General features: G+C 37.7%; 1 protein-coding gene across 3 annotated transcripts in view; it reads left to right on the forward strand.

Annotated features, from left to right (window-relative positions):
• Window positions 1-9415, forward strand: part of HPGD (15-hydroxyprostaglandin dehydrogenase) — a 28156-nt gene extending 18741 nt beyond the window's left edge. Inside the window, exons 5-7 of one of the 3 annotated variants that reach the window (XM_082618341.1) lie at window positions 4587-4663; window positions 7275-7438; window positions 8431-9415. In XM_082618341.1, the coding sequence (XP_082474467.1) occupies window positions 4587-4663; window positions 7275-7438; window positions 8431-8569 (380 nt within the window). In that variant the 3' untranslated portion in view covers window positions 8570-9415. The other 2 variants (XM_082618342.1, XM_082618343.1) reach the window with 2 other exon arrangements.
• The last annotated feature ends 2340 nt before the right edge of the window (window positions 9416-11755 follow it).

An 11755-nucleotide genomic window follows, 5' to 3' on the forward strand; every position in this document is an offset into this window, starting at 1 on the left:
GGAAAAATGATTACATTTATATAAAGATAACAGCAAATAGTAATGCTTATTATGTGTCAGGCACAGTTTTAAGTATTTTATGTAAATTAGCTCATTCAGGACTCACAATAGCTACCATTACTACTCTATTTCACAGAGGAAAATCACCATGGTCCGCAGCAGTAACCCCTCCAAAGGTAACAGAGCTCATTGTGGTGGATTCAGGATTTGAGATCAGCCAGTCTGGCACCCAGAATCCAAACTACTGTGCTATAATCTGTCTCGACCAATTCAATTAAAAGGACATTTTTAAATGGTTAAGTAGTATAAGAAATAACATTCTGGTCAAGTGGTGATCCTCCCCTTGGTTTTATACATTTCAACTAACTATTTAAAACATGTTTTCTTTATATTTGGCACTTACTTGGTACTAAACACATATTTCTAAAATGAATTCACTCCTAAAACCTTTTGAATTAGCACACACTGTATTTTAAGGGAAGAAAACTAAACTTCCCATCTCAAGACAGAGTAAAAGATCTTGGCTGGACATCTGGAATTTAAATTTGAAAATTATGTGTTGTGTGTGTGTGTGTGTGTGTGTGTGTGTGAGAGAGAGAGAGAGAGAGAGAGAGAGAGAGAGAGAGAATGAGAATGAAAGAGACATGGAGAGAATGAATTTCATCCACAGGAGTGGATAAGGTCACCTAAGGAAAGAGTGCGCATAGAAAAGCAGAGGAGGGCCTCCCTGGTGGCGCAGTGGTTGAGAGTCCGCCTGCCGATGCAGGGGATACGGGTTCGTGCCCCGGTCTGGGAGGATCCCATATGCCGCGGAGCGGCTGGGCCCGTGAGCCATGGCCGCTGGGCCTGCGCGTCCGGAGCCTGTGCTCCGCAACGGGGGAGGCCACAACAGTGAGAGGCCCGCATACCGCAAAAAAAAAAAAGACTAAAAAAAAGAAAAGCAGAGGGGACCAGGACCAGCTCTCGGGTCCCCCGGCCTATTTGTGGATCTGGTCGAGGAGGAGGAGATGCTAGTGAGGGTGAGGTGGAAGGACGCCAGTGTAAGGAGGGAGGTGTTTCAAGGAGAGCATAATTAACTGTTTTGGTTGCTACTGAGCAAAGTATCAAGCAAGATGAAGACCTAGCCTTAGCAGATGCCCTGTCATTGGCAACCGCCACAAGATCTGTTGGACTGGACTGGTCAGAGGAAAGCCTGGTTAGGGTGAGCTGTGGAGCAGTGGAGAGGTAGCTGGAGAAGGAGGTGAAGCCAAGAGGGCTATTATTTTTAGATGGGTGATTTTGAGACGTTAATATCTCAAAGAAAAGCCATTCTCTTTTGATTCTGCACATGATAAAAGCAACCACTCTAGGCTTCTTAAAATTGTCCCATCTTTAACTTCTGTGACACGATGCTTAGCTTGTTCTCTTCCTACCTCCACTGGTTCATGCTTCTCAGTCTCTTGCTCCATCCTCCTCCTCTACCATGGAGGGCTGCCATGTATAGCTGTGCAGGTTGTAAACTGCAGGAACTCTGTGGGGCACAACCTCCACAAACTACCACGTGAGTGGTGTCCCCAGAGTCATATCAGACACACCCTGAACAATTCTCTGAGCTGACCCTTATTACTAGCCTCAGAACAGGTTTTTATTTGAGGCACGTGGAAACATTATATGTTGGTGCTGCAGGTCTAAGGTTGGTAACAGAGGTATGGCTAAACAATACGATACTGAAGTTGACCACAACAGCAGTAATGTTATACTTGGAAGGGAGAAATGGATCATGAAACCCAATAGAAAATGTTGGATTTCTGAAACATTTCCACCCCAACTAAAATCACTGTCAAAAAGAAAAGCCTTAAAAAAAGCCTTAAAAAAAAAAAAAACCTTTTCTCTCTCCCTTTAGCCTCCCTTTTCAAAGCAGCAAACTGAGGGAGAGAGAGCAAACTTCTACACTGAAAGTCAGTTGGCAAGTTGGGGACAAAACCCCATACATCTTTACCTTTCTGAAACATAAGGAGCCACAGTTAAAATCTACATGTACTGGGGAGATAAAGAAAAACTCTCTACTTAACTAAATTAACTACAACTTGACTAAATAAAATAATTGAAAAACAGAATTCTCTCTTTTTATAAGACCCCCAAACTGAATATATCTATCAAAAGAGCAATGCATATGCAATTTATGGGTATATCCTTACTGTGTAATACCATTCAGAAAAAAAAAAGGAAGAAAGAGAAAAAAAAAAAGGAAGAAAGAGAAATGAGCTATTGATACACATTACAACATGGATGAGTCCCATAAGAATTATCCTGAGTGAAAGAAGTCAGACAGAAAAGTTTACACAGTATGATTACATTTATATAAACTTCTAGAAAAGGCAAACGAATCTATAGTGACACAAAAGAGATCAGTGGTTGCTTAGGGGGAGGGGAAAGTCAGAAGGACAGGATGACGGGGCACGAGGAAACTTTTAGGGGATGGCTGTGTTCATATCTTGATTGTGGTCATGGTTTTGTGGGTGTAGACCTATGTCAAAACCTATCAAACCACACACTTTAAATATATGCAGTTTATTGTATGCCAGTTATACCAAAAAGCTGGAAAAATATCTTAAAAGGATGCTTGATTTCTGAATGTCTGAAATGGATTTATGCAGCCTTTGATCTAATGCCAGAGAGTGAAAGCAATGCAAGAGGAAACATTCTGCAGGACTGCAGTGAAAATGTCACTGGAACGCCACGAGAGTCACAAAGCCAAGTGCCACTTGAAAAATGCAAACAAATTCTGATTGCATCTGCAATTCTCCCTTTAAAGGAAAGTATGTGTCTTGCAGCTGGCTTCTTAGACAGAACCAACACAACAGTATTTCCTCTCTTCTGCTGCTGTGACACTTTGAACCCGTTTGGGTTCAGAAGTTCGGTGCCTCCACATACATAACAGAAATTCATTCCCATTCATCTTTGACATCCTTGTGTTTTTTGTGGCTGTCCACAGCTCATCTCTGACTCAGGTTCACTCTGCCTTTCCTGCTGTCCGTGAATGCCACCTACAACCACTACCTTGGTCTCATACACATTGAAGGAGCAGGTAGAACAGTGACTAACGTACAAGAACAAGAAGCAGCAACGCCTGGCTGCACCTGTTTATTCTCTTTATCTCGATATCCTAATACACCTGTTCACCCTGTGGAGGCATCATGAATGCTTGTGGACGGACACTGACAAACTTAATTAACTTACACATGTTACTGAACCGAAAAAACAAAACAAAACAAAACAAAAAGAGAACCACGTTACATATTTTGAGATCATTGTGAGGACGCACTCTGTGTCATCTTCCATTCCCAGGGATTTAAACTGCTCTTGAGCAAATGTACTTCATATATTGAGACCTGGCAGGCACCCAGGGAGTGGTTAAGGTCCGCCTTTATGACTGCACTTTGGTACAACACGCTCACCATTGGTGGGGTTCTGGGACTAGTTAGCTGGGTGGAGATAATGACCACATCTCAGCAGAATCATCTAGTAGTATCATGACATTTGACATTAATAACATTAAAGTAATCAGGGATCGCTCTTCCTTGGAGAAATCACAAATTTTAAAAATGGCAGAACGTGTTAACTCAAGAAATGAGTTAAAAGCCAAGATGTACAAATGGCTCTAGTTAAAAGTTTCACTGTTGATTGAGATAGAGAATTGATCACTATGAGAAATAAGCTTGATAGTGATGATAACTACAGAAAAATCAGTTTTTCTTGTTTTGTTTCTTCTGATAGCGGGGAGGGGGTAACCTCGGGCTGGGAGATAGGGGAGAAAAGATGCCATACCTGCTGCAGTACCACTTTTTCTCCACACCATGGATTTAATTGTATTTTTGAGCAGTTACTATTGTGTGTAAATGGAAAATTAAGCCAATCCTAAAGCTGCTTGAATTCTGTTGCTGAGTACATAATTATGAAAGGAAATAAAATAGGATCAAACATTTTTATTTCTGGTTTTCTTTTCCTAAGTCATGGGATGAGAAGATCTAGGCATCTGCTACAGATCAGAATCAAAAGAAGTTAACTTTTAATTTTCTTAAACACTTAGCAGCATTGTTCAGTGCAATTCGTGACAGGGAAATGCTTACCGACTTATAACGAAGACAAATAATACTCTCCAGATCCCGCATAAGCAGGTTAAACTCCTTCAGCCATTTGGAAGCCTTAAAAAATAAAGAATATACACTTTTTAAAAATCCAGACATAAAAACTGAAAATTAGATAGTAACTTACAGGATTTCAAGATGATTCTTTTGGTGTTTTAGATAACATTGACTTCTCTTGACTTCATCAGGGAAGCAGAAAAACTTATGTATCCCTCTTGGCTACATCCCCAGGCAGTAGCTTACTGACCATAAATTTTGGACAGTATAGTAGAGGTTATAGGAGGAATAAACTATGCCTGGACTAGTGAGTTTTGCAAAGTTGTCCAGTGATTACCTTAGTGTATTTTCTAGGTTAATGTGAAAATGGAACAGGCACAAATTATTCATTTTCATAGCAAGTATTGGGGTTTGTCTGCTTATTTTTTTAATAAAAGTGGTTTTGTTTTTTATTTGTCTCAGGGCTGATGCCTGTTGCACAACAGCCTGTTTATTGTGCTTCCAAACATGGCATAATTGGATTTACACGCTCGGCAGCGGTGAGGATACAATGACCACAGTGTCTCTTTTTCTCTTTTCTGTACATATGTGACGCATGAGTTCTATGAAGTAGAGGGGAACAGAGTCAGAATTCAATACATCTGGATTAAAGATAGAAAACTAAGTTCTACTTCACTATTTATTATTAAAAATAGTCTTCAGATCATGTAAAGGACCAAATATAGAATAGATAATTTTATTTTATTTTAACATGAAATTAGCCATTTTATTTATTCATTTATTTATTTATTTATTTATTTATTTATTGGCCTCTCCGCACGGCATGTGGGTTCCTAGTTCCCGACCAGGGATCAAACCCGTGCCCCCTGCACTGGAAGCACAGAGTCTTAACTGCTGGACTGCCAGGGAAGTCCCTAGAATAGATAATTTTAAAATGAAGGTTACTGAAAAATATCCTTAAGGGTAAAAAATGGGAAGATATTCCTTAATTTTTTGAAATTGACTCCAAATTTAAAAATCATTAACTTAAGACTTCCTTAAACAGAATATGCAGTATGCTCTAGGTGTTACTTGTCCCTGAAGATATGGTAAAAATGAGTGAGAGCGTGGAGAATGGAAGGAGGGGTGCAGCCAGAGTTTACCTGAGAGGGTTGTCAAGGATGCTGTCTCCATGGAGACCTAGGGTGAAAGTGTACAGAGCTTAGAAATCTATTTTAGAACTAATTGACCACATACATTGATAGCATGAAGTGTCTTTTTATAATAACTGAAAAAAAAGGGGGGGCAGCTTGAATGGAGCCTGATGAGCAAGGGGAAAGGAGCATGTGGTTGACTGGAGATGTAAGCAGAAGCGAGACGAAAGGCAGCTTATGAGTCAGGGTCATGAGCTTGGATTGTATTCTAAATGCAGCCGTCAGTGGGTTTTTTCTGCACAGGAGTGACAAGATTATATTTCCATTTGAAGAAGACCTGCTCTTTATCTGCTCTTTAGAGAATGTATGGGAATTCCCTGACAGTCCGGTGGTTAGGACTGTCACTATCAAGGGCCTGGGTTCAATCCCTGGTTGGGGAACTAAGATCCTGCAAGCTGCGTGGCATGGCCAAAAAACCCAAAATAAGACATAAAAAGAGAGATTCAGAAAGAATGTATGAGAGAGGACAAGTGCAGAAAAGGAAAGAGCAGTTGGGAGACCTCTACAGTGGTTAGTCTAGGGGAAATGGAGAGAGGGGCCAGATGAACAGGAAATCATTGATAACAAGAAACGCTAGGGATAGAGAAAGCAGATGGTGAACGGTAAATGTTCAGTCAAAAAGGAAGACTGGCAGCTCTCACACTCTTAATTGAAATTGCTTGGAGATTTTAATTTAATTTGCAGAGACTTAATCTTTAATTCAACTTTTAATGAACACATAACACTACTACAAAGCAAAGTAAATCAAAGTAAAGACCAGAACTGTTGCATTCACAGTTGTAAGACTGGACACCTGTACAGCTGATGCTCATTATTTGTTAGTTATGTTCTATAAATTCACTTGCAAACACTGAATTAGAGGGTACTAAACTGTTGCTCATAGGGGAAATTCAGGGTTAAGTCCCTCTGAATCTCTGGCTACAACATTTTGAATAAACAATCAACACATGGCCTAGTTTTATGAATATTTCTGTTTAAAGACACCTTAGTTTTTAAGACACCTTATTTAATATGCATTGTATTAGCATGGCCAACAGCATTTACACCTCATGCCTGAAGGAAGCTCTTCTAACATGTGTATTTTATCCATAGGCACATTGCAGCCTTCTTGCACTTAGAAATACTAGACAGCACGTCAGCACTATGCCTTGAAGACATTTCAGATAGCAAAATCACCAACACAAGCACAAAGATGAAAAAAACATGGGCAAGTACCACGAAAAGGACACTTGTTCATGGTGTAAGAGCTGAAACAAGAAAGTAGAGCATCATTTTATTTGCCTTAGTCCACATCGGGCAACTCAAATTTCTTATTACTCTGTGCTTGTCCACAGAAAACCTTGAAAGCACCACAAGTATTGATAAGGAGGGTTATGAATAAATTTTAGCAAGAAAGCAAATGGAATCCACAAATAATTGACTTACATTTTGTTTTATAAATAGTTCAAATAAAAGCCAAAGAAGGTTAGTCTAAAAATAATTAAAATTGTCTTCCAGATAGTGCAAATTACTGAGTGTCTTTAGAATCAATCAAAGTCCTAAAATTTTCCACTAACAGTATTTTTTAAGTAAGTATTCTCTTTAATACAACCCCAATTTCAAAGAAAACTTGGGATATCAATTCTAAGCCTCAGCTTATTACCTTGAGCTGCCTGCAGTGTTCAGTAGATAAGAGCGCTTTAGATAATCAAGTATTTTCAGGAGTTGCCCAGTAATACTGATTTTTTTAAAAAGATAATTAGGTGAGGCTTGCAAGAATTAGTTCAGCACTTTAGTTATGTATTCTTTTAGTTTCTACCACCAGTCAGCCTTACCATTGTCATCATTATATAGCTAGAAGGATAGCTGTCTAGTACTTTTCACATCAGTTTTTTAACTACCTTTAATTATCAGTTTATCCTATGTTATACATTTACAAAACTCCTGAAATCTGCAACCTTCTACTTCCAATTGGCAGATGGCTGCTAATCTCATGAACAGTGGTGTGAGGCTGAATGCCATTTGCCCAGGCTTTGTTAACACACCCATCCTCAAATCCATTGAAAAAGAAGAAAACATGGGACAATATATAGAATACATGGATCATATCAAGGATATGATGAAATACTATGGAATTTTGGAGTAAGTAAAACTATACCTATCTTCCTTTATACAATGGAGCAAAGTGCTATCTAGACATAAGCAATCAAAAGGAAAAAATTAGCTTTTAAATTTGAGAAACTCATGCAAGCTTCAAAGTTTTGGTTTGACAAAATCTCTGAAAAAAATACTTTTTCTGGGTTTCTGAATAGAATATGTTGACACATCATGAATTTTGCTTTTAGGTATAAAGAATGCATCATTAATACCTTCAACCATAATCAGATACTTTTTTTAAAAGATGATGTTTAGTTGTCTTTGGAAGCAATGATACCTTATCTGCCTAAATTCCAAGCAATATTCATATATACCCTTTGTGAAATTAAATATGCCCCCCTAACTTCAACCACTTTCCTAAGAAACAACTGATCAACACACATGTTTGGGGAACCATGTCTGAGTTAGAGCAGTTGGCGTCTCACAGGACGGAGTCATCTGGATCTAATCCTGACTCCACCACACCCACCATGAACTTATCCATCAACCTCTACTTACCTTGATTTTCTTGCATGTAAAATGGGGATAATACTAAAACAAACTTAGGGGCTTTGGAAAGTCCACAAATAAGTTGATATATGTAAGGTACTTAAAACAGTAGCAGATAAATAATAGACGTTCAATAAATGTTAGTTACAATTCTTCAAATTTCTACTCTAATAAACATTTCTATCTGATAAGTCTAAATTTTACTGATAGGTTAAAAATGGAAAAATAATCTTTACTCAATGTAAATAATAAATATAAATTTATGAATCCTTCCTATAAAATAACAGAAGGGTGGGTGTGGAAATCTACCACTAAATTTATAATTTAGTTATCTAATTGAATAAAAAATGAAAGTAGCAATAGCTTCATGATATACATTTCCCTATTACATGTTAAAGGTGATAGATACTTCAAAAATAACTCAAGACGATGTGATAATTATGCCTCATTCTTTAATTTTAAAACCCTGATGTTTCCTTTATTTTTAGCCCATCAATGATTGCCAGTGGATTAATAACACTCATTGAAGATGACACTTTGAATGGGGCTATAATGAAGATCACAACTTCTAAGGGAATTCATTTTCAAGATTATGATGCAACCCCATTTCACACGAAAGCTCAGTGAACATCTTATATGTCAGCTTTAACCGAAAATAAGCACAAATGACTTAGACCACATCTTCATTTGAATACAGCTTTTTAAATGAAAAGTTATCGTTTGAAGCTTTCCTTTCATGCATGTGATGTTCATTTTTTCTAAATGATTAGTTAAGTATATAGATTTTAAAAATGAGGAACTATCAAAAATATGACGTGGACCAAAGCTAGGTTTTGATCTTTATAGTCTAAGTAATGATTAAAACAAAGGATATTCCAGGAATATTCTGCCTTGCAGAAAATATATTTAAATTTGTGATTCATAAATGTTAATGTTTTTCAGAACATCATTTTAAAGGAGATACTTGAATTGTTATTTATATCAAACTAGATGTGAAAAACTCATTTTGTTTCTATGTTCACACTTTAAAAGAAGGAAGCTACCTACAGTGGCAAATATTTAGTAACAATAACTTTTACTTATATACCATCTTTCAGCCGAATATTTCAGCTCTTTGAGGATGTGGCACCTTTGGGGGCCCATAGGTAAGGAATAAATTACAGTGTGGATATATCCTAAATGAAAAATCTAATGTATGGAAAAGTGACAGAAATTAACTGGCTGAGATGTTAATCCACAGTTCAGCCTCCCATCTGGGGAAAACATTTCTTTCCTCTCTGCTTACTTTAAGAATTTTGACTACAAAAATCTCAGGAATGAAACTTTTAATAGTTATAGCAAAAAGGATAGTTAGGGCTCCTAAAACATGCATGTTAAGAAAAAAATACAAATGTAATTTTTTTCAGATTACTTGTTTGTTTATATGTACCAATTTCAAAAATGCCTACTTTTCAATAAAACTTTTTTTCCTAATCTTCAGAAGTTACTTAGTGTTCTATGTATAGCTACTGAGAGGAAGAAACCAATTCTGTCAACACCTCAACTGAAGATGCTTTTGTGTTTTCAAAGTGGTAATAGCAAGAGGTAAAAATAGGTATTATGTTTTGCCATTTTCCCTGTCAGTTATTTTAAGGTAGGATCATTAAATGCACCTGCTTTGGGTAACACTATTTGCAAGCAATAATTAATGCTAATAATAGTGAAAGCACAAGATTTCCAAATCAATCATTTCTTCATAGAAATATTGTAGAAGTAACACATTCTGCCTGCTAACTCCAAAGCTCCCAGGTGGGAGCAAAATCCATCCCTGTGAGATTAATAAGGATACTGGCAGGTTGTCAGATCTTGCTGTTTTAATTCTGCCACAGAGAACTGTTGCCTTCACTTTTAAGGAGTGCATTGAATATGAATGACTGTTGGCTAGATGTCCACGTTACGTCCTTGAAAAACACCAAGTAGTGAACCTCTAAGAGAAGTTGTAAAATTAGGCACAAACTTGTTCATACCTTGTGGCAGTAACTAACCAGTCGATGATATAGGTATGGGGAATATCATTTATCTCAACTCTTTTTTCCACTGTAATGTTCAAAGCTATAGCTTAAACTTTTCATTTGCGGATAAGTCTGCACTGGCGGCCTTCAATATACTTTGTGCTTTGAATTATTGTTTTTAAATCAGTACTATGCAGACATTTAAAACCACATACTGAGTAGAACTGAAAAAACAATATGCATTATATTTTTTAAAGTTATTTTTACATTAAAATGTATCTTATAGAAATAGCTTTAAATAAATCTATAATGTTATAGATGTGGAGCCCTATATCAAGGGCACAGGACAAAAATCTCTGGAATTAACTGAGCCCCCACAGCGACTGTTGCCATGGGCTTTCCTGACCTAAACCAGACAGCCCTCAAGTCCATGTTAGGTAAAATATTCACCATGTAGCAACCACGTAGCTTCCTGACCAATCACCTAATGCCATCCCGCCAGCAGGAATTTTCTTTGTCTTGAGGCTACAGAAGTTGGCTACTAGCCCACAAAGGGGCCCCGCTCTCCCTGGTCCATCAGGAAGTCGGCCCCTGGATTCGCAGCGCCCCTCACTAACTCTGCTCTTTCTTTTCAATAAGCTCACTCTCATCTAAAATACTTTGCATCTGGAAACTCTTCTTCCAACCTGCGCACGGACCACAATAATACGGTACCTCTATTTACTGACTGAGAAAAAAATAAATATTAAATTTGCAGGGGGGCGAGTCTTAATTTCCTTAATTGAATTTTTCAGTGAAAACCCTAATGTAAATAATTTTTTCAAACCTATTTTTCTTAATAAATGAAGTAGGGCTCCTAGTGCAGCAAAACTAAAAATATGTTGGCACTGAAAAAAGACTAAGAGACTGGATAATGCCATTGAAATATTCAATCCAATTTTATAAACATAATTTTAAATATTTGCAGTACCATTTAAAATACAAATGATTATGTGATGATTTCAGTCTGATTTTGCCCTATCTGTTTATAAATTTGGGATACTGAAGAAGTCTGAAAGTATACATTTCTAATTTAAGTCATCTCACAAATTAAGTATCATTTGTAAATAGCTTTTTACTTATATTAGAATTTCAGAACTCAGTTTACCAGTGCTCAGGAAAAATGACTGGATCCACGATCACAAATGTCATTGCCCCTCCATCCCTCCCCTCTTGGTAGCTTCTCTATTAGGCAGCTCTATCCATCTGATGGCTCCTAGGATCCATCCCTGATTCTCACCAGCCTCCAGTCTGGCCAAACAAGAAACTGTTTTTGGTGACAGAGTTCATTGACCTATCTTAGCTTATGTGCCAACTATTGAGACATTCCTTGTGGTCAGAGAGATGGCTTCTCTGCTTGACCAAAACCAGATGACATGCTTCCCCCAGAGCTGGTCAAGTTGGAGAGTCGGGAGGACAGGAGAGGTGGGCAGGAAGTTGACCTGAACCCTATGGACTAAGAAAAGGAGAGGGATAGTTTCCAAGAGGAAAGTGAGTGAACACATGCTGAGATAACCAAAACAATAGGTGGCCACTATGGAGGAAGACAAAGAAAGAGTGAGCAAAGGATGAGTTATGCCTTAATCCTTTGGATACATTTTCAAAGATGATCACGGTTCCTGTAATATGCTGAGACCCATGTTTTCAAACTGTGTCATACTGGGTAGGATATGCTGGAAGAAAAGAGAAGAAACTGAATAGAAAATATAGCAAGCATCTCATGCATATATGACTGCACTCATTCTCAGTATAAAATATATTTCTTATTGTGAATCAAAGTGGA

Source organism: Mesoplodon mirus (assembly GCF_964341445.2).
Source record: "Mesoplodon mirus genome assembly, chromosome: 1".
Lineage (NCBI taxonomy): Eukaryota > Metazoa > Chordata > Mammalia > Artiodactyla > Ziphiidae > Mesoplodon > Mesoplodon mirus.